Source organism: Hypanus sabinus, chromosome 11 (assembly GCF_030144855.1).
Source record: "Hypanus sabinus isolate sHypSab1 chromosome 11, sHypSab1.hap1, whole genome shotgun sequence".
Classification (NCBI taxonomy): domain Eukaryota; kingdom Metazoa; phylum Chordata; class Chondrichthyes; order Myliobatiformes; family Dasyatidae; genus Hypanus; species Hypanus sabinus.
In genome coordinates this window covers 49803487-49828294 of record NC_082716.1, presented here as the reverse complement: position 1 = coordinate 49828294, position 24808 = coordinate 49803487, and the positions used below count along the sequence as shown (strand labels likewise).

At 38.0% G+C, this 24808-nt stretch overlaps 1 protein-coding gene across 1 annotated transcript in view; it reads right to left on the bottom strand.

Annotated features, from left to right (window-relative positions):
• The window catches only part of frem1b (Fras1 related extracellular matrix 1b), a 177876-nt gene that overhangs the window by 31412 nt on the left and 121656 nt on the right, over positions 1-24808 (bottom strand). The window contains exons 22-26 of the mRNA XM_059983517.1: positions 24190-24385; positions 14860-15124; positions 13026-13440; positions 3941-4142; positions 3066-3210 (exon numbers count right to left, since the gene is read on the bottom strand). Coding sequence (XP_059839500.1) covers positions 3066-3210; positions 3941-4142; positions 13026-13440; positions 14860-15124; positions 24190-24385 — 1223 coding nt within the window. The remainder of the gene's footprint in view (positions 1-3065; positions 3211-3940; positions 4143-13025; positions 13441-14859; positions 15125-24189; positions 24386-24808) is intronic.

Sequence of the window (24808 nt, the reverse complement as noted above, 5' to 3'; positions counted from 1 at the left end):
TGGATGGTCATATGAGCAACTGGTGCTCATCAGAAGCCCTGGTTATGTGACCACTGGCACCAGGCAGACGATCTCTGAAGGGTATTGATAATAGCTGGGATCACCTGTCTTGTAAAGATACTGCTCAGAAATCACTTCTGTAGAAAAATTTGGAAGAACAATCACAGTCATCGATAAGCTGCCTCCGTCGTAAGACATGGCACAAAATAATGCTGAACTGTAAAATGTTTGTGTATTTTTCTCATGACAACGTGGAGGTGCTCCAGTTTTTTCCCACATTCCAAAAGATGTCCAGGTGACACTTGCGGGCTGGCCCCAGCACTTCTTGGACAGCATTGGACGTTGATGCAAACAAAACATTTCAATGTATGTTTCGATGTGACAAATAAAGCTAATCTAAAATAAATAGAAATTTAATCATCATCGGGTCCAAATAACCATATAACCATATAACAATCACAGCATGGAAACAGGCCATCTCGGCCCTCCTAGTCCGTGCCGAACTCTTAATCTCACCTAGTCCCACCTACCCGCACTCAGCCCATAACCCTCCACTCCTTTCCTGTCCATATACTTATCCAATTTTACCTTAAATGACACAACTGAACTGGCCTCTACTACTTCTACAGGAAGCTCATTCCACACAGCTATCACTCTCTGAGTAAAGAAATACCCCCTCGTGTTTCCCTTAAACTTCTGCCCCCTAACTCTCAAATCATGTCCTCTCGTTTGAATCTCCAATCCTGAAGCTCTCTCTCCAGCAGCATATCGAGAGCACCTTCACCACAAGGGCTATAGCAGTTCAAAAAGATGGTTCCCTACCATCTTCTCAAGGACAATCAATGCTGGACTTGCTGACATCCCAGAAATGAGGTTCAATAAGAGCACAATAATTTTGACATAGCATCTGAAATTCTCCCAGTTTTATATAACTGATTATTTGCCGTGAAAGGATATTCTCCTCAAATGTTATCTGCAAAAGGGTGTGTATGCCTACCCAACAGTGAAATTACCCTATGTAAAAATGTGGAGTTTTGTCAATGGACATGAAGGTCATTGTAGTCCTTTGGTTAAATGGATCATGCACATTCCAGACTCTCTGCTCACTCTAATTCGGAGGGTTCCATGGTGTGTTAGGCAAAGCAACCTCACTTGTAGCCATTCCTTGTTCATTACACCCACTTTAGAGGAATGAGCTGAGACAAGAACATAACCAGTATTTACCTTATCTAACAAAACTTCTATGATATTTGAAGAACATTATTATATCTACATATCTATAAGTAGCTGGGTTTAAACAAGATCTAGCAGAAGAAAACAATGATTATATTGGAGGCATGGAATGTGTACTCTTGGGCAGATTTACTTTCCAGGCGTTAATCACACAATTTGGAAGATGAAAACATCTGATATTATCGGAGACACATACTGGCTTAACACGTAGCATGACAGTTACTCATAGTCACACTACTGTTTCTCATTCTGTTCTAGTGCTGCCTTCTTGCAGCTGTAAATAGGTAAATCCTCTTTGCATCCTTTATAATACATCAAGACATCCATGATACACCAGTCAAATACTACTTGAATTGTTTGTAAGAGCTTTAGGCTGTCTTTTAGATCTCCTTTGCTTGAGAGTCCTTTCTATCCTTGGCTGTTAACAAGACTAAGTGCCTTTTATGGGTACAGAGTTGTTGCTGCATCTTATTAATTTTCACTTGTTCTGCAGTTTTTTGATATTGACTCTGCCCCAATTAGGCAGGCATATACTGTAAATGCATTGCATTTTCTTTGGAATATGATGCACTTACTGGCTAATGAGATTTCCTGCCAGCATTATCAAATTTAATCAGTGTGACGCACATCTGGGGCACCAAAGAGCCACAGAACCAGGCATTGACTCTCCCTATATGGTAATTTTGAAATGTTCACTAAACAGACAGACAACACATAAGGAATGATGGAGACTCACTTTTCATAATACTCCAATGCTGTTCATGTTGTGTTTAATATGGCCTGTCCCTCTTTAATAAAGATGTCAAAGAAAGAATTAACTTACTGTATACAAGTCCTGCCTGCTACAGTGGCATTCAAGCTTGGAATGTTAACTTGTATCCCGATAACTAGTAACTGGAGAGGAGTGTCAGGATATATTGGGAATGCCTGAAGTTTCCTTCTTTTTGTCTCCTTTATTCAGCCAGCTTTCCATTTACAGCATGAAAGCAGCCCTTTCCTACCTTGCATTTTATTGTTGAAAGGTTCTTTGATAGCCAGATGCGGTGTCATCTTTGAATAATAGCTACTCTTCGTTCATAAGAAAGGCTAAAGGATACTCAAATGAGCAGCACGTATTCCACAGGCTAGATTGCCACTGATTAACATGGAAGTTACAGCTGTGGCAATGCAATTACTGACACCTGAAGCAATTATTCAGGTTGTACTCATACAGAAGGCAAACAGATAAAATGTGCCTTATCTGCACTGATGAATTCCTTATACATGTAATGGTGTTCGCCTCTTTCAACATATTACACCTGAAGAAGATTGTTCCGATCCCAAAGTGACAACCTTTCTTTAGTGCGGTGCCTGTATGTTATTTTTCGGATCAAATATTTTTTCTCATTGGGAACTTGAATTCATAATCACCATCAGTTTCAAATAATTCCTGTAACATCTCTGTGTAAGAGTCCACTGCTGAAATTTGTATGCATTCCTTTAAGAACTGGTCACTCTCTATTAAACTTGCAGCTTCATCAGAGTTTCTACTCTCATTGGTATATTCTTTCAGCACTAAGCACAGATTTCAAATCTTATACAGTAAATCCCCACGAGAATCTTCTGTACACAAGGAAAAGTCATACTCACAATTCGATGTTTCATAACTCTATGCAAGTTTAATTGTTATTAGTAGAAATATAATGAAATTGTGTTCTTTTTAAAGCAGCAGATCAGGAAAATTTCTGCTCTGCATCTTTATAAACAATAATTCTTTTCATTAAAGATTAAAATCCTGTACCTGCTTTATACAATGTGATTTCTTTGGAAGATTAAACATGCTCTGCACTTACATTTCTGGATCATTAGAATTTCCGGCACTGTCAGATATTTTGAACTCAAAGCTGTCAGATGTCAGATCTATAGAGGGATTGATTATATAGCGAATTTCACGTCTGTCTACATTTTTCTGGGTGAATGTGCCTTGAATGTGTTCACCTAAAATAAAATAAGCTCTTTAATGTTACTGGTGAAAGATGTATTAGTACAATTAATTAACAAATTTACTTGCAAAATAAGGAGGATGTTCAATTTTCCATTCTACAGAGGTGGAACCAGTGAGACGGGAGCTCTGTTGGTTCTCTGCCGGCCTATTGTGTACTGAAAGCAGTATGTTGCCAACATTTTTGTCATGCAGTAATCTCCCTTGAAATGGAGAATGTCTAATTTAAATATGAGGAATCGTGCAAATCACGCTAAATAAACCACAGCCTCATAATCCCCAATGCTTAGCTTTGGCATTTACAGGAACCTTACAAAATAAAATCAAATGCCATTTGATGAGGAGAGAAAACAAAAGAACAGAAATAAAAGGAGAATAGAGCCATAATATTAGGATAACATTTTCAGTGTTTTTTACTTGGAACCATCTGAACATGATGGGTGGAGAAGAGAGAAGGTACTTCCTTTATCTATCAGAGATTTTAAGAAAATTGGGCATGTATGCCATTTGACTGACCTAAGCTGGTAAAGTCTACCTGAAAATATGAGCAGAAAAACAGAATTAAAATTATTGTCGAATATATAGCTGATTGTGGAATTCCACATTATCAAGAAGTAAAGAACCATCGCTAGTTATAAACAATAATCATAGTTGTTGCAAAATGTTTAAATTATTCTCCAAATTTCGCATTTGTTTCAGTCATTTGAATACCTGTGTTTGCCATACCTGTATTTATGCTTTCCAAATATCCATAATAAGGTGGGCGGAGAATCATGTAGATCAACTCTTCATCTTTACTGGCCAGATCTGAGGCCTTTAAGTTGAGTGTGGTGATATAGATACCGAATCGTCCATCTCTCAGATTATCAACTGTGGTTGGGCTTTGATTGATCAAGATAAAGGGAGGAGCCTTGTCAAGGTATTCCATCTGCAATTAACACAGTGTCTGTTACTCTTTAACCAATGATTCAGAATTATCTTTAGTTCATCATGTTATGATCTATGGGATATCCTTAGTTTCTTACTAGGAAAAAAATAGTCCAATAATTTATGTTAGCTAAATGTTTTTTTTATTTTTAATCTATATGGAAATTACAATGTATTGTTTTCAGGATATACCAAAAACCCCACGCATTCTCATCTAAGGTCTCCTTCAAATTAGATTTTTTTCCTGTTCAGATTTGGGTTTGTGTGTATAGTTCTTGCTCCATTCAGTTTCCACTCAAGGTACTGATTTACCAGACAGGAAAAAACTATGGTCACAGAGGAACAATGTGATAGTGAGTGACTGAGGCGCACAGCAAGCTTTGAGATTGCTTATGAATGGAAAATTTGAGGATGGGGTTACTGGAATTACAAATGGATGAGGTATTTTGTTACAGAGATCAAAGTGAAAAGGGTCTGTCCAGGTTGTCTCTTCGCTGATAAATCAAGCCACGGTAAGTTGCATTGAAAAGTTGGCCATTTCTCTTGGGTATTCCAATTAAATTTGTTTGCATTACTGCTTCTATACATAACTAGAACAATAGCTGCTGCCACAGCTGCTTCTGGAGAATCATCTGGAATCCTCACCAGTAGACTGGAGCATCTCTGCTTGTGACCATAAGAAACTGCAGCGAGTTGTTGACACAGCTCAGCTCATCATGGAAACATGCCTCCTCTCGATGGATTCTGTCCATACTTCTCACTGCCAGTATAGATAAAGATCCCACCCACCTCAGATATTCTCTCATCTCCCCTATTCCATTGGGCAGAAAAGCCTGAAAGCAAAGCAAGGGCAGCTTCTAATCCACTGACTATTGAATAGTTCCCTAGTACAAAAAGTTTGAATCTTGACCTTACTATCTACAATACCTTAAGATCTTGCACCTTCTTGTTTACCCTCACTGCACTTTCTCTGTAGCTGTTACATTTTATCTTGCATTGTTATTATTTTTTACCTTGTACTACCTCAGTGTACTGTGTAGTGATCTGATCTGTGTGAACAGTATGCAGGACAAATGTTTCGCTGTATCTCTACATGTGATAAATAAGAAACCAATACTAGTTCCAATGGGCTGAAGGGCCAGAGAAGAGGCATTGAAGAAGTGGTGGAGATCAGAGGTTAATTACTGTCCTATTGAGAGAGGGCAACAGGTTCAACTTCCATGGAGCCACTGGCAGCCCCAAGGACAATCCTGTTGTTCCTTAAATTTGCTGTGTCACTGTGAGTCTTGTTGTTCAGTGCCATCCACAGCCATCATGTCAGAAGACAAGACATCCATGGTGGTCTGCATAGCTTGCAGAGCAGTTGTCTGAAGATTTATTCAGCACCCATGGATGACTTCTGTTTGTCCCCAGCAGACATAACTTCCAGTCCTATGCTGAAAATGATGGGTTATGGCCTAAACCCTGTGCAGTTTGGTATTCAAAAGTACAAAGTTCAAAGCAAAATTTATTATCAGGGTTGCCACATCCAACCCTGAAATTCTTTTTCCTGTGGGCATATATAACAAATCTATAGAACAGTAAGTCTAAACAAGATCAATGTACAATCAACTGTGCAAATGCCATTATAAATAAATAGCAATAAATAAAGAGTATGACATGACATGAAATGAAAGAGCATGAAATAACAAGATAAAGAGTCCTTAAGGTGAGACCATCGGTTGTGGGAACAGCAGAATATAGTTACCCCTTTTGTTCAAGAAGCTGATGGTTAAGAGGTAGTAACTGTTCTTGAAGGTGAGTGCAAGTTCTGCGGCATTTTTACCTTCTACCAGGTGGCAGCAGCAAGAAAAGAGCTTGGCCTGGGCATTCGGGATCTTTAATGATGGATGCTGCTTTTCTTTGACAGCATGTCATGTACAGTAGATGAGCTCAATAGTTTGGAGGGCTTTACCTATGATGTACCTGGCCAAATCTGCTATCTTTTGGAGAATTTTCTGCTCAGATTCATTGGTGTTCCTGTATCAGGCTGTAAAGCAGCCAATTAGCACACTTTCCACCACATACCTATCGAAGTTTGCCAAGGTTTTTGATAACATGGTGAATCTCTGTAGACTCCCGAGGAAGTAGTGGCACTGTTGTGCTTCACAGGCAATATAATAGTGTTTTAGTAGGCAGTTGGATGCATCAAATTTGGCAGCATCCACAATTCAGTTTTTTACTCATTTTACCCAAATTCTCTATAGGGAAAACCTACTTGTGCTCTTGGCCTCCAAAAAAAGGCACTAATATAACCCATGTTCTTGCCTTGACTGCAAGTATGTGTCCAATGTTCACCTTTGTGTTTTATATTGTTGCCCCCAATTTATGCATGTGTCAGCGTCTGAGCTGGTAGCTGCAAGTGTGAAATTGAGTGACAATGCATCAACATCCCTGTCTTCCATATGCTTGGCTGGGTTACAATTCCTGAGTATCGGTAAGGATACTGGTGCAAAGTAAAGCTGGTGGTGAAGGGTGTCAAAGTGGGATGTTCCGGTTTCTATCCTCTGCAGAACGCAGACCAGGGAAGGATGATGGGAAAGGCGAGGAGGAAGATGAGGTAAATGATAGCTTCAACTCATCTGGTTGTGTACAACCTCATCCTGGAAGTGTGTCAGTGCAAGTGGCTTTTAAGTGTATAGGAGTCAAGGCTGTCATGGCTGAATAGCTGGCTATGTGTACACACTCAGACATGAGCATGAGGTTTGTGGCCACACTAACTTGAAGCAAGTGAGTTCCGTTTGGCAGAGCTTGTCAGTAGGCAAGCAATGGGGATACATCAATTGAGCAGTGTCTGAGGATAGCGGTGCAAATGTAAAAATAATGTTTTTGATTATGTGCTCATTGATCCTGACCAGATAATTTATGTTGCCTAACCTATTAATTATAAATCCAGGAACCCAAGGCCAGCTTTCAGGCAATTATAGCCAAGGTTATCTGTACACATTATTTTGCCTCTTGTAGAAACAGGACACTTCTATTTTGCACCAATATTTTACATACAACACTTAGAACCTACTGAGTCTTTCCTTTCATGCGGTACCATTCTTCCATGCCTGTCAGGTCAAATATATTTTCTCCAGGAGTCCAAGCATTTCTGCCAGCCTCAGGGAACCTCTAGTTCAGAAGGTGCATCTTGGTTTTAAGTGGTGCAGTCTAGCTTTGAAAGGACTCCATATTAGCCCTCTCTGATCCATGTTTGCATTGCATTTAAAGGAAGTGATTTAACAAGACTCACACACACACATTAGCTTCATATTTCCTGGGCTACCTCAGTATTTTCATCTCTCAAATGTCAGGGTTGGACATCTGTTCCTTTCAGGTGTTGAGGAGTTTAATTAGTGTGCTACAAAATGTCAGTACTTGCGGAATAAGAAACGGTAAAATTTAGGAACTAATCTGCTTCAAGTTTAATTTTTTAAATCAAATTGTACAAGATGAATTTATGTGAAAACGAAAGGGTATATTGTAGAAATCAACATGTAAAAGAAGAAAAGATTTAGCCACTAAATAGCCAACAGGTGAATGGGAGCCAGAGGTAGCTAATTGAATGCATATTTCATGTCAGAAGCAAGGCCAGTGACCTGAACTGATAACTCTGAATTTCTCTCTCCACAAATGCTGCCTGATCTGCAAGGTATTTCCAGCATTTTCTGCTTTATTTCAGAGTTTCAGCAGGTACAGTTTTTTTTAGTTTTTTGATGAATGTTTATATATTTAACCTCGGCTAAGCATCTTCACAGGAATCAATGAGAAAGTTCCCTCTCATTGTCTGGAGGATGCTGGGAAAAATCTTTTTCTGATGTTCCTGGAAATACTCCAAGAATATGCAACGTTTGTGTACGTAGAATTAACTCATGGAAAACTGGAAATACTTGGAGAGCAATTTGCATTTACAGAATATCTTTAAATAGCAAAATGTCCCAAGGTGCTTCAAAGACAATATCAAACAAAAATTGACAGAGTCAGACAAGAGCTAAAGAGGGAACTGCCAGAAAAGTTTATCAAAAAGGCAGCATTCAAGGAGTACTTTAAAGGAGCAAAGAGGCTTGAGAATTGAAGAGTTTAGGAAGGTTAATTTCAGAGCTGAGGGCGTACAACTGCTGAAGATTAAATAACTAAAATCTGAGATGTCATGTAAGCTGGGTGGGGGGGGGGGGGGGGTTGCAGATATCTCCAATGCTATCTCTGAGACAGAGAGGGGCTCAGGTGGCAACAAATTAGAAAAGATGAGAATTCGAATATTCAGAGAATGAGAAATTGTTTTACTGCGTGTTATTGGAAACTGAGGGGAAGGACAGTTGAGACCAGAATGGCATCATATTTGTGGAGGTTGGGATGGGAAAGGTTGTTACTGGAATGGTCAAGTCTATAAATAACTAAAGGATAGACAAGGATTTCAGCAGGAAGGAAGCCAAGGTAGAGGAATAGTCAAATAATGTTTCACAGAGCTGTAAAAGTTAGGGAAAATGGACTTATCCTACCAAGTCATTTTTCCTAATACTGGCTGGTGACAGTCTTACTCAGAGTTAACCTTGGTCCTTGGTCCCCCACAACGGGAGGAGGCAAGAAATCTTTCACAGCATTTAGAAAGGCAATTTAATGAAACATCTGATTTATGTAGCTGCTGAAAACTACCCTTCATTTTACTAAACTACTGCCAGGATAGTGAATGTCAAGGAAAGTAACAGATCCTTTTGGGTACTGTTCAACTACAAACCCAGTCCTCCGTATGCCTTACATCTAACACGATGACAGTGTAAAAGCCTGATTAAATCCAGGTGCACTTGCTGCAGAAGATGCTCTGGGACACAAAAATCCACCCATTTTAGCCTTCAACTTTGATGAGAATGCATTACAGCAATCTCTGATTCACTAAGCAACTGGCTATACTTTCCATTCTGAATCCTATATTAAGCCAAATTACACAGGGACATGCAATAAAAGCAGCCATTGATTTTTAAGATCACTATCCCAAGCTTCTCACCACCTTGACTCTGATATGGCACATACTAGGGAGTTCACTGGGGCATTTCACTTCAATTAGTGACTTCACACAGGTCAATGTTTTCATTACTGGGTGAGAAAAGTGGAAAGAGGGGCACTTAAGGGGAGGTTCAGTAATATTAATACACGTGTTTAGAAAAGCATTATTAAAACATCTGATTGATGTAGCTACTGAAATGTACCCTTCATTGAGTTAAACTATATTCAAATTTAAAGAGGTATTGCAACCTTTGGATTAGGGCTCATGAGATTCACAGAGTTAATTTATTCCAGAACATTCACTTTTGGAGTTTTGCCAAATGTGTCTCTCAGATTCAGTCTACATCAGCACCTACTCAATTAACCCATGTAGGTACTAAACAGACACCCTCTGTACAGGAAACCAACTTGTTTTTTCCAGTCACTTACATTTAGGTTTATTATGTGAGAAATTGCCGTTAAATGAGATAAAGATGGATTTAATTATTGAAGTAGTTATGCTGGCCTGTGACATGCAAATATGTACATAATACAAGTATTTGGGAATTGTATTGCCTGCCTATCATCTCACAGAAATAATAAATTTAATAAAAGAGCAATGAATATTATAGGTAAGTGATGAAGTGAAAAAAATAATCATAGAAAATAAAACTTATCTTTAAATGCTGATCATTTAAGGGCCAATTTTAAATTACATGACTTTCATATTTTTCTTTTGCATATGTGGCTAATGAGAGGGTGTCCTTGTTAAACTAATTTAACTTAAATACATATTCTAAGCTGCTTAAAGATAATTTTCTGTTATTGATTTAAATATATTTGCAGAGTTGGTAGATATATTCTTAAAGTTAGATAGTTTCTCTCTTACCTTCAGTTTGCAAATCTCCAGTTTGGCTTCAATGTCACCCTTGATTATGATTGATAAAATAACAATGCCTTTGCTGTTGTAAATCCCTTCTCTTGTTTTAATACATTCCGTTAGATCACCTTTCATTTTCCTTCATCCATTTTTATTCACAATGTGTTATTGTCTGCAATTAAATTTCACTACCTGGAAATCCCTGAACTGTCCTGCAATTGCCTTTTATTCATTCAAGGAGGGGGGCATCAGTTCTATGCGACAATCGATATTCTGTCCCTGACAAGGTGTGTCTCAGATCTTCTGGCTGATGTTTATATCCCCTCTCTAGTCAGCATCATATGGCAGTGATTGAATTCTTACTTCATGAACTACTGCAATTATAGCTTGATTCTAAGCGATTAATTAGATCAGTTAAGAGTCAATCATGAACTGGAGTTCATGTACAAGATGTACATTTACAGTTCTTTAAGGACTAGCTGATGAACCAGTTGAGTTTTTACATCAGTTGAGCAATTTTACCAATACATCCAATATACTGATGCACTTCAACAGTGTGCTGGATTGGCCCTGGTACCATTCTAGTCGAACCCATAAATACCAAGGTTTCCAAGTAAGCCTTCTATGTGATAAAATCAGAGAAGTGAATGGGGAATAGGGTCTTGCTATATTGAGAGATTGCCACTACTAGTTCAAAAGAGGCGCTCCATCCTTACATAAATGACCTCTCATAGTCAATTCGATGCAAAGATATTAAGTAAATTTTGCTCTGGCCCTTTACACATGAACACATTAGGAACATAAAACAGCGCTCTATACCCATACAAATGGCATCTTTTGTTGTTCCCCCAAGTCCCAATAAGGTCAACACAGCTCCAGAAAACTAAATATGGCTTCTTCTGAGGTAATTATTGAGCTAGAGATTTTTTTGTCATCTATTGACTTTAGTAGGAACCACTGCATTATTTTAATCTGATGTTTAACCAATACATGTAAAAACATGACAAATAAAAAAAATGATGTAATTTTACAAAAAAGAAAATTGACACAACCTATTAATAAACACTTGGCATTCAATAAATTAATTTATTGGAATATTAAAGCAGTAATTATTTGTGTGTGATTCATGTTTTAGGGCAATTCTAATTAATTTACATTAAGAGCCAATGGATAATGTCATTAATTAAGCAAGTTCACAAACAACCTAAAATAAAAAGGTGTAAAAAAAGAAAGAGCAAGTTAATTTCCTTTTTTTGAACAAAACTGTTATAGGTTTAATAGAACCTGGAGATCTTGATTAGTGCAGGAATACATTCGTAGAAAATGAAACACTTGTACTCTCATGATATACAAACTCGAAACAGCTCTTATCTTGTGATAACTTAAAGTATTCTTTCTGTAACACTTTTCATTTTCAGAATTGAATGGGAGGTCTTTAAGTGCTGAGACTCACTCTAGAAGGGAAGTAATTGAGAAAAATAATGCTGCATTTTATGATTACACAACTGCTTTAATTACTTTTAGTTCAGAATGAATATATCTGGTAAGCAAATTGTAGATCTGAAAAATGATCAACACTTCCTGGCATATGTTGGAATCAGAATTAATGCCTGTATTAAGAGATAAATTTGGACTAAAGCAATGTTTCTAAGTTTCATTTGCGTAACTGCTACACTCACTAATGTATATATCCTGTGTTTATTTTTGTACATATGTGTGAGCATGTGTGACAGAACATTTGTCATTGCAGTTGTAAAGAACCTTCAAAAGGATGGTGATAGATTTTCAGACACTTTCAAAGGAATATGTTTTTTTATTATTAATTTCTGGTCTTTAAGTCATTAAAATATTCAAAACAGGAAGTAGCCTTTTAGCCCAAAGTGTCTGTGTTGGGTCTTTGAACGAGCTATACAATTAGTTCCCACTTTCCTTCTTGCTGGCTGTACCTTATAAATGTTTTCCTTTCAGATATACAGTACATTCAATACAATTTTCAAAGCCGTACTGGATATGCTTCCAAAATCTTTTCATGCCATGCACACCCGATCATAACGACTCATTGCTTAAAAACAAGTTGTCCTTAATTCCTCTTTGCTTCTTTTGCCAAGTGTTTGTTAATAGGCTTTTTCAAGATTCTTTTCCTCTCTAAGAATACATTAAAATTCACCATTTGTTGAATTTCTACATTTATGGCTAGATGGAATGTATTGAAAGATTTGGGTAGAATTTTTTTTAATATATCTGAAGGGATTTTTTAAGTAAAGCAGCTATATTTTTGAGCTTTAGTCAATAACATGCTACAAGATGGAACATTTAGAACTGAGACATTGATTCCTATAAAAGCCTTAATGACACTTACTCTAAATTGCAATAAATAAAAGCTAATAAATACATGGAATTTTTTAATGAATTGGTTTCAAAATGAGGAAATAAAGCCATTTTCAAGAATTAATACTGAATTAAATAGTTATTTAAATAAGATCTAATTTTTTCTGAAAATGTTATAATACAATTGATCTGTACTGTGCACAGAACTACTCAAATTATATTACCCATAAGGGTCTGGTTCTTCAAAACTAATTTTTGGCTGTGAACGTAGTTTGGGATTTTATTTATTTATTTATTTGGAGATACTGTGTGGATTAGGCCCTTCTGGCCCTTCGAGCCAGGCTGCCCAGCAACCCCTGATTTAACCCTAGACTAATCACGGGACAATTTACAATGACTGATTAATCTCCTAACTGGCACAGCTCATCACTGTGGGAGGAAACTGGAGCATCCAGGGAAAACCCATGCATCCCAAGGGGAAGATATACTTACTCTTTACAGATAACATCAGAATTAAACTCCGAACTCCAATGGTCCAAGCTTTAATAGGGGTGTGCTGACCGCAACTATTATTGTCATGAGATGTAAAAGTCCACTTAAAGGATTTGAAATTTAAATTAATCAGTTTGCTTTAGTCAAGCCAATGTCTTTATCCAAATGATATCCACATACCTGTATATTGAATACAATGGGCTCCTCCCTCATCTGGCCATTGACTAAAAACCCGTGATTGGTTCCATCAGACGCCATGAATGTAAAGTGATCTAGCTCAAAGGGCCCGATATTGTGCTTGTATGAAATCTCCAAATTATTCACATCCAGCTGTGTGAAGTGACCCTGGGAAAGAATATTCCTTCTTAAGTATAGATTGCCATACTGAGGAGGTTGTGTAATAATGTATGTTAAATTTATCAAAGGTGTGTCGGGATCCGAAAGTTGAAGGTTATTAGGAGAGATGACCATCATGGCTCCATCTTGTAAATGGAGTCCTTTATTAATAACCAGAGTAGGCAGAACACGGTCAGTGCGTTCAATGTTAAACTTCATGGAGCTGTTTTTAACAGTCATTCCATTGCTGACAAAAAATCTGTGGAAAAGAAGAGTTTGAATGAGAGAAGCTTTAATTTTACCATAAGATAACAACATCTGTTAGGAGTTCTCATTTTTTAGTGTAATTATCCCAATCAATCGTGATGAAAAGGTTTTCACTTTAAATTCAAATGTCTGTGCCAAGGATAGTCATTTTGTTAATCATCTGCATCCATCATCTGTGGATGTTCTTTAGACATTGTTCCCCTTGCTCACAAATAGAAATACACATCTTTCTTTACGACCAAGGCGTAACACAACCTCATTGTCGATAATAGGATTATTCTGTAATCTTTTAGACATTTTGATGCCGGTCGCTTTGAAACTTAAAATATAAAGCAAATTCTGTGTACTCGTTGTATCAACGTGTTTTTATATAAAAATGAATTATTCTCTATCTCTTGCACCCAGCCTGTGTCTGTCAAAATTGATCAGTGCTCCAACAAGCCCTAATAAGATTTTTTTTTGCATCTCTTTTCAAGCTTTAGAATCTGTCACAATTGGTATTAATCTAATCTGAAAGAGAATTGTCAAGTGTTGGTGCATGAACAGGCCTTGACAGTTTGTCTTTCTGCAAAGTACAGACAGATTGCGAGTTAGGAGCTGCCGAACAGATGGACAAGTTAGGAGTCGCACAATAAAAAGTAATTTAATAAATCACCTGGAGCCAGATCACTTCCAAATGCTGAGGATGAATTATAGCAAAGCTGATAGGGAGCTGGGCTTTGGCACCAGATTATGCCAGAAGGTACCAGCTATAAAAAGTGATAAACATTCATGAAAAACATCTATTCCATCATAGTCAAAGACTGGGGGCTCATACAGGCCACTATAGTCTAAAAAAACAACATACTTTTTGTGATAAAATAGATATTAAATTGTAATATTTGGATATATTGAATTATTATCCACAACTTAGATTTCAATAATTACAGTTAATGAACTAGGCATGATTAACACAATTGTTCCCCTATAGAAAGCAATTAAATACTACCATAGCATTACACATAGATACAAGTTCATACCCAGTATGGCCTATGAACTCTCAGTGGTTAGTCATCCCTGACAAACATATTCTATTTGACTAACTTTATAGCATTGCAAATTACATTGGTGTTATTTCAAAAGACAATTTGAGAAGCTTTTGGAAGGGCAATTGTAATTTCCTGTAGGACTGAAAAACGACAACAAAATAAAAAAAGCAGTAATTGTCTTAAACATTGTTCGTATGCACATTTTCATTTTCTGACACTCGTTGCATTTAGCTAAGGATATGAATTTTTGAAATCTGTTCTTGTTATTAAACATACGCTGCCTCAAAAGAATCATAAATCTTCAGTTATGCTCAGCTTTTTCTGTTTTAAATTATACAGTTCTTGTTAGGAGAGCCAGATTATAACAGAACAGGCCTCCTCACCTGAATTCATCCGTGTTGGCATCACGACTGTTGTCATGGTTGTAGCAGACCTTCTGGGCTGCTACCTCCAACTGGCTAAAACTGGAAATGGCCAATCCAGGATAATTGATGTACTCGATCTGACCATGTGCAGGTGGCACAGAGATGGCATACAACAGCTCTTCGGGTTTGCCAGTGCCATCTGTTGCCATGAGAACATCTGTCGTCAAGGTGACCCTGTCACCCTCTGTTAAAGTTACAGGTTTGGTGAATACGACAATATCACCTATAGAATTAAAAACAAGGAAAAGAAGGGAGAAAAGAGAAAGCAAAATTCATATATTGTTGACCACGAACAAAGCCTCAGCTGTGTTAGTGATGAATTAGCTTAATTTAATTGGTAAAATGCAGCTCTCCTCTTTCATTTGGAGGTGGCTTTGATTTTATGAACTCCCTAATGTCAGCACGATGCAGCAGATTGAGTAAATGTTCAGGATTTACAGTTTGCAGATGGCACTCCTCATTTTCACCAGTTGTGACTGTGAATGTTCGTCAGAAAACAGTGCCAGGCTCAGCCTCCAGAGAGACGGTTGCTTCCATTTCTCTCATACCAATCACTTGCTGGCAGCTCTGCTGTTCAGCAGAAGCTGAACCCAGTTCTCTAAGTTGACTGACACCATTTCAGGCAAATTTACCAGATTTTCTAAACTTGCAGCCATCAATCATGAAGATACTCAGCTTACGATATGAAAGGATATATTAAATGATTATATTCACCTCATAAATTTTGACGGTGTACAACAGAACCATTAAAAGTGGAAGATCAAAAAGGATATTCAGTGTCAAGCAGCTTGATATGACATCACTTTCTGAGGGTTTTCTTACCGTAGGCTTCAGTACATTAAAGGTGAACACATGGGTTCTGTACACCGCTTCCAGCTGGTGCTCCACAGAGCACAGCCAATTTGCAATGTATGAAAAAAAAATCAATATGCCACACAGTTGGGCTAAACTCTTATTTCTGATGTGCCATTGAGGGCTCCTACAGTGCTTTTCAATGAATTAGACTTGAAATAATGTTACCATTAGGTTCCAAGGCATGTCTTAGAGAGCAACAAAAATATTGCAGATGTTCAAAACAAATTTGCATGCAGAATATTTTATTCCCTATGTTATTCTGTTATTCCTAAGGTTTTCCATAGCATTAGATTATATTATTATTTCATTTGATAGATAATTGAGTTTTCCAGCAAATATGTTATTTTTGTGTCTGATTAACGAGCAGTTAAGTGTATAAGAACAGAATGAAGTAGAGGTGAAAAAATATATATATAAACCTGAAATGAAATGTGTTAGGAACAAAGAGCAGTTCAAGCTGATGGGTGTGATCTCTGATGAGTTCTGGCAAAGACATAAATTTATTGTCCTTTTGGAACTGCTGAATTTTAAGACAAGTGGTGGTAATTCTGATTATTTTTGCCTTTAGCTTGTGTGTTTGCTATATTTAATATATTATTAAGTAAAGTTCTCTTTTCAGTTAATATATGATTAATGGCTGGCTTGTGCCAGCAATGGTAATTTATGCATGCTCCAGACAATGGTGTTTTCAGATGTTGGCTCCAGTCCCCTCAATGGCAATGGATTTTCATTATCAAGCGCATCAGTAATTTTGTTTTTTTTATATTCAAATGCTATGAGGAAAATACCTCATTTGGTTATAGTTGAGATGACAGCACTTGGCGATAAGCAGTTTAATTCCACTTCAGCTGACTTCTACAGAGAATACTGTACCTGTCAGAAGCACTTGACAAGACGTCTTCATAAAATAATAAACCAATTGCTTTATCTGATGATCAACAATGATAGCACATTTTCTGTATTAATTAAAATTAATGAAACTTGATGTATGATCTTTGTCAATTAATACACATTGGCACTAAGATTAAAGTTTTGATTTGAGGGGTAACACAGAGGATATTTTATTATTCTTAATTAAATACTCTACCAGTTAGGTAAACTTTCATTGATAATTTAATTTTGACAAGAATGGTGATCAGCTGAAAATGTTTGAATACTGCAAGGCTAGAATTCAATCGTTTCCTAAAGTAGGCATGGGGCCCATTGCTTCCAATGCAGGCTACATGCCAAATTTGTGCTGCATGCTTATTTGCATGATAGCAGTGTGTAGCCAGTGCTATTCATTAGTTGGACATCTAAACAAGAGGGCAATATCCCATGTCTAGCTCTATTTAACACTATCCTGTACGACTTAAAGTCAGCGATCACCACTTAGAAATGAGGTGCACTGCTACTGCCACGAGTGACGGCTGTCACTCAAGAACTCAGTCTCACCTCGGAGTCAGCCCAGGATAGAGGTCTCCAAAGTTCCCTTACATTGCATTGTAGGTTTTGGTGAAGGACACATGGAGAAAAGATAATAACCCCTGCAAATATATTTTGTAAAGGTGGTGTGAGCAGACTGAAAATAGTGGTTACTACGTAAGAGCAAAAACAATGGTAGATAATATAGGGCCAGATTTTGCAAGCCTGCCTACAGTACACCAACATCCATACTTACTTAGTCGAAAGATAGACTTTGGCTTCTGTAGACGCAGAGTCCAAAAGAACTGATGCAAGCTATAAAACAGTCTTCAACAACGCAATGAGTACAGGCTCAGTGGTGCTGTCAGCTGTAAATGCTCTTTACCAATTTTAAACATTTTTGATATTCAAAGACAACTTAAAAAAATTGAATAACATGTGGAAAATTTAAAATTGTTTGACTTTTTAAATAATGTAATTAAAAGAAGTATAACTGCTGAAAAATATTTATGGATATTGAAATGAATTATAATTTATTTTCTACTTTCTCCTTGCAATCCTATTGAAATTACTGGGACCTTCCTTTCTTTGCCACAACCTGAAGGGTATAGCTGAGAAATTCAGGCTGAACAACTCTCTGCTGCAAAGCAAACCAGCAGTTACGTCTTCCAATTAAATCAGAAATCTTGCATTTTTGAAATTGATAGTGGATATGTTTGACTTTGTTACTTAAACCGTTAAATGTTTGGGATTTCATATGTCTTTGCTGGCAATATCCAACAGGATTCACCCTAAAACCTCCACGGCTAACCTTCCATTTTAATTTGCCATCATTCCACACTTTTTCAATTTATAAGCTGTAGAGTGTGCCCATGTACTTCTTATTTTGTTTAGGGCCTACTGCTCAAGCTTGCATCTGTTCTTTGCCTTTAAAAGTCCTAAGAAATGGATCCTGGCCTGTGAGTCCCCAACATTTGAGGGCCATGGTGTATTCAGAATGTCAAAGGGTCAATGGCCAGAGAGGGTGTGGGTTGATAACAAGCGAAGAACAAGCAGTGTACAAAGATAAGAATTAATACAATTCTAGAGAAATGAACTTCCAATGCAATTATCTTTCTATATGTAACCAGGCGACCATTGAATGCTATTCATTATAGTTAAAAAGTGTACTCAGGCATTCATCCGGGTAATGCGAGAATAGTTATCTGTGCCTTTAAGTGGGGACGGTGATGTCATTATGCGCATGCGGGATAGCGGGGAAACCATTTTGCTTTCTGCTGCAGGAGCTGGTGGGGCTTTGGGATCATATTCCCCCAGAGGTGCAAAGCATGGTGAGAAAAGGTGAGCGTTAATTTACAATATCCATGTAAATTCGTTTATGCTTGTTGGCAAATCGAGAATATTGGTAATTTGACATGTTTTACATGTAGATGCTTTAGATTTTCACGAGTAAAGAACTCGACGCTGGATAGTGTGGCTTGCAAAGTTCCTCACCAGCCAAGTAGGTCAGTCTTCTTGTAATTTAACTACCAGGCAATATCTTGTAAAAGTTGTGCCAAAGTGTACCTTTTGTCTAGCTTTTTTGTATCATGACTGATTGTGCATGTAACCGCGTAACGTGAATGCTTATTCTCCCTCCGGAAGTTCAGCACATGTGTACTAAAAAGTAGTAGATGTCTTAAATGAGATGTATTCACTTACATTTTTCACTGTGATGTATAAGGTTCAGGGTTGAGGGGATTCTAATGTTGTTTGTATTGTGTTTCTTCAGAATTGCCACTACCGTATTAGTTCTGTATTAGTACTGTCTCAGTTTTGTGCGGTTTTCTTTGTATTTTTATACTGCATACGCAATTGGTAGACACACAAGTGTGTGGATCGAAGGTTAAACACAGATTGTAACGGCAGAATCTGATTGTAAAGTCATTTGTTTTGTTTTAAGACCCTCTTCTAGCACTTAAACATCTAAAACAGATAAAGGAATTAAAACCCGAATAAGTAGTTGGTGTCTTGAGTGTGTATTTCTCCCTGGGCTGCAAAATATATATGCAAGATCAAAACTCAAGATTATAATACATGATCCTCAATAACAAATATATCAAGGAATATATTTCCTAGGAGAAATTATAATGTATATTTGCTCTAATGTGTAATAGCTGAAGTAAGTAACATTGACTTATTGAACAAAGCGCTGAATAAATCAGAGTGAGGAAAAAATGGAACGATATATCAATGGGCTAAAATAAAATTGAGGGATTTGAGTACAACATAAATATCAGTGAAGATCAAATGGACTGAATAGCACTTTTCTGTGCAGTAGAAATTCTTTGCAAGTCATCTTTTCTAAGTAATTAATTCCATTAACTAGACAACTAATAGAAATACTGATTAACATCAAGTCATGGAGTTAATTGCTGCTAGCCAAACACTGGCAATAATATAGATACTATAAGATCTAGATGCATTTATAGACTGCAACAGTTGAAGGAGGAAACAAATCCATCTGGAACTTAAGTTTACTAGGAAAAATATTTCTAACACAGCAACAACTTTTTAATCAGGCATGATTGACATAAACACGTGGTGTACAAATATTAGAGACCTGAAACAAAGAATCTATAGAGCTGATATAACACAGTGTGAAGACGGAGATGTAGAAAGCCAGGCAACTGCAGGCAGAGCTAGTCCTTAGCATTTGTGCTAGGAAGGGTGAAAGAATTTGGAATTTGGAGTGATGGTATGAGGCACCGTGGGTGCAGAGGCTAGAGAAATGTTTATGTGGAAACAAAATGTCCAAATACCATCTGACAATTGAGAGCCACTTGCTTTGAAGCATTGAAAGGTAGAAAAACAAGAACAGATGGAATGCAGAGAAGGAACTGTAAAATGGGAACTTCATAACAAGCAACAAAAAAAGAACTCAAATGTGAGCTAGCATATCAGTTCAGGCATCAAGTGAAAGCTATTGGTGAGGGACATAAAGCACTGCAGGTGTAGTATTTATGGGGAAAATGATGCAGGGTGGAAGAAAATATGGCAGTGAAGTCAAGAACCATTGGTGCAGTACTGACTACAGCTATCTTTTAGCATCAATGCTGGCTGTCAAAACTTATACCAGTTAATATCCATAGGGAAATGGGTTCAATCTATCAATTAATCAGCCTCAGAGATCAATTTACCTCACCTCTGCTGTGCCACCTTCAAGATAAACATATCCTTTTCTACTTAAGACTAAAAGTATCTGCAGTTAAATCTTATATATTGTTCTTTCATATGCACTTCTCAACATTAAAAAAAGTTTATAAAATTGCCCACACTCCTTATTAAAAGGTATTGATGACAGCACCATTCCTGTTAATTATCAGTTTCTTGCTCTTTCTGTCGTCACCAATTCAATTTTAACAATTGTGCACAGTGATAAAATAAAAACTCTGAACAAATGAAAGTATTGTAAAAATTATCTGTCTGACCCTTACTTTCTTGTCTCTATGAATGTCAAAACAACCGAAGTACAAAAAAATATATAAAGTTTTTAAATTCATGCCTCTTTGTGAGTAATGGGAGTTGGAAATGTACGTTCTCTATGGAATGGTCAAATAGTTGCCCATAAAATTCTAATACACACAGTTAAATATTATTAATGTTGAATACATCATTAACTTGAATCCAGAACAAATCTTTCCAGCTCCTCAGAATTCAGATTCATCAGGAGTATTCAATGGATAGTACAACAGCTTAAATGACTTTAGCAAGAAGAACTGAAAATTAACAGCCCTCCATACTGAAGAATGCCTACATTCAGCAAACTGCTATGTGGAGACAATCCAATGGTTAAATGTTACTACATCATGAAAGGATAGAATAATGACAGAATTGGTGTTACTCTGAATGGGATGTTCGCAATTGCAAATGACTCCAAAAGGAAAAGAGCAAAAAGTATATCTTTCCTAGTCATAACTTGGTTAAATAAGATGGATCCATGAAATATTATCAAGGGATTCTTCTCATTTATGGTGTTCAAAAAAGAAAGGATTAATATTTATACTGAATTCTTCTTCAACATTTCAGAATGGTAGTAAAAAAAAACAGTGGTTGTTATCCTCAAAGGGTAATTGCAGTTTACAACAAATTTCTATTCTTCCAAAACATAAAATCCCAACAGGAAAAGTGGACCATTCATTGCTAACAAGAGAACTTAAAGATATTGTATTTTTATCTCAAGAGCATTGTGCCGTTGCCAAAGAGAGAAATAAACTTATGACTGGGAACATTTAGTTCAAGAACCAATCTATAAGGAAGGTGTTGTCAGAATATTGGAAAGCAAACTAATAAGAAATGTATAGACTATAAAAGCTTCTATAGATAGGAAAAAAATATAAACTAATTCCGCTCTCTGCTTCTTTTTGGATTCCAGACCTAACCAGTTACCCTCTACCACCACTCCTCCATCTAGTGGAATTAGTCCTTACGCTCAATAACTTCTCTTTTGGCTCCTCCCATTTCCTCCAAACCAAAGGTGTAGCCATGGGCACCTGTATGGTTCCCAGCTATGCCAGCCTTTTTGTTGGTTTTGTGGAATAGTCCATGTTCCAAGCCTATACCGGTATCCATCCCCCTCCTTTCCTTCGCTAAATCGACGACTGCATTGGCATTGCCTCCTGCACGCATGCTGAGCTCATTGACTTCATTATTTTGCCTCCAACTTTCACCCTGCCCTCAAATTTACCTGGTCCATTTCCAACACCTCCCTCCCCTTTCTTGATCTTTCTGTCTCCAACTCAGGAGATGGCTTATCTACTGATATCTATTATAAGCCTACTGACTCTCACAGCTACCTGGACTATTCCTCTTCCCACAGTGTCTCTTGCAAAAAGGCTATCCCCTTCTCACAATTTTTCCATCTCTGTCGCATCTGCTTTCAGGATGAGGCTTTTCATTCCAGGACAAAGGAGATGTCTTCTTTTTCTAAACAAAGGGGCTTCCCTTCCTCCACCATCAATTCTGCTCTCAAATGCATCTCTCCCATTTCACACACATCTGCCTTCACCCCATCTTCCCACCACCCCACTTGGGGTAGGGTTCCTCTTGTCCTCATCTACCACCCCACCAGCCTCCGTGTCTAACATAGAATTGTTCGTAACTTCCGCCACCACTAACAGGATCCCACTATCAAGCACATCTTTCCCTCCCCCACCTTTTTGCTTTCTGCAAGGATTGCTCTTTAAGCGACTCCCTTGTCCACTCATCCCCCCCATCTCTTCCCACTGATCTCCCACCCAGCACTTATCCTTGTAAGCGGAACAAGTGCTACACCTGCCCTTACACTTCCTCCCTCACCACCATTCAGGGCCGCAGATGATCCTTCCAGGTGAAGCAACACTTCACCTGTGAGTCGGCTGGTGTGGTATACTGTGTCCGGTGCTCCCAGTGCAGCCTTTTATATATTGGTGCAGACTGGGAGACCATTTTGCTGAACACCTACACTCTGTCCGCCAGAGAAAGCAGGATCTTCCAGCTGCCAGACATTTCTATTCCACGTCCCATTCCCATTCTGATGTGTCTGCCCATGGCCTCCTCTACTGTCAAGATGAAGCCACACTCAGGTTGAAGGAACAACACCTTATATACCGGCTGGGTAGCCTCCAACCTGGTGGCATGAATATTGATTTCTCTAACTTCCGTTAATGCCCCTCCTCCCCTTCTTACTCCATCCGTTATTTATTTATTTATTCATTCCCCCCTCCTTTTTTTCCTCCTCTCTGCCCCTCTCACAATCACTCTTTGCCCGTTCTCCATCTCCCTCTTTTGCTCCCCTCCCCCTTTCATTCTCCCTAGGCCTCCCGTCTCATGATCGTTTCCCTTCTCCAGCTGTGTATCCCTTTTGCCAATCGACTTCCCAGCTCTTAGCTTCATCCCTCCCCCTCCAGTCTTCTCCTATCATTTTGGATCTCCCCTCCCCCTCCTACTTTCAAATCTCTTACTATCTTTTCTTTCAGTTAGTCCTGACGAAGGGTCTCGGCCCGAAACGTCAACAGTGCTTCTCCCCATAGATGCTGCCTGGCCTGCTACGTTCCACCAGCATTTTGTGTGTGTTCTCTGACTCTCACAAAGCTTGACAGGTAGATGCAGGAAGGACATTTACCCTGGATGCAAAGTGTAGAATCAGGCTTCACAGTCTCAAAATAAAATGTCAACCATTTAGTATTGTGAGACTGTAGGAAGAAGAAAAACAAATCACTAGTGGATGGTGATTGCTTGGGATTCACTGACTAATAGGGCTCTGGTGTCAATAGATATTTGGATATTAATTGACTCTGGGGATATGGGTTATGGCAGAAACTTGGTGCTAAGACTGAGTATAATCCATGAACATACTGACTAGCTGAGCAAACACAAAGGACTAACTGGCCTATTCATATTTTGTTTCTATGTTCTTACATTCTTAATGTCCCAACGCTCTTTATAATCTAACAAGATATGTAACCACTTTTGTTGAATAGAAAATGCAGCAGCAATGTTTGTATAGCAAGCTCTCCCAAACAATATAATAAAGCATATTCTGAATTTTATGGAGCTGATGGAGGGATAAATAATGGCCAGGAACACGGAGATAAAATCCCTGCTCTTCTTCAAAGTAACACCCATGTGAGCTTCACATGTAGCTGAGAGAACAGATGGAGCCAAGGCTTAATATCCCATCTGAAAGATTGCATCTCTGTCAGTAGTGCATCCCAGCAGCATTGCGAAGAAGAGTTAGCCGAAATCTCTGTGCTCAGGTCTCTGGAGTAGACTTTGATTCATTAACCTTATGGTTCAGAAACATGAAAGTCACTAATTGAAACACAGCTGATATGTTCGGCGCACTGAAGCCCAAAACACAAATTTTGTAGGCCATAGCAAAACCATTCAACTTGAAGTTCTAAGTTTTCAAACACAATATTTTTCCTACACCACTAAGATAAAACCTATCATTTAATATTTTGCAACAAAGCAGAAGAAACATGGGTCCAAAATTATTAACTTACTCACCTTTCTTCATATTTTTCAATGATATAAGAAAATTCTGGGAAGGGGAGGAATGATCCCCATCTGTAACATGGAAACGAAAGCTGTCACGGCCTGTTGATCCCACAATGGTGGTGTGGAGATACCAAAGTCGGTTCATATCGATATCTTCTTGACTAAAGTTCATGCCTGGGTAAAGTCTTATCCATTCAAACATAGTCTATTTAACATGAATAAATAAACCAGATTAATACATGATTTTAATACCAATTATATCATTGTATTTAGCCCTTGATTATGAAGCCTGTAATTTCCCTGGAGTGGAGAGCTGTCTCCACTGAATGATTGCTTCCCTGCTAAACTCATTCTCTGACCTTGAGCAAATCATATAGTGAAAACTTCCTCAATGGAGCCATCTCTAACCTATCGCTGAGGTCCTGCCAATCACAGGCATGCTTGGAGACCTGGTTTAGCCATCGCTGCTGGTTGATCCAGCCATCGTGTGAATAAACACTCAAAAACCATAAAAATCTGAGCAATATTAAAATGCAAAACATTTAGTAATAATGAAGTACATATGCTTTAACATTTACAATGTAGAAGGAAGATATCCCTGTGTATATTCTCAGAAACTACAGAAAGC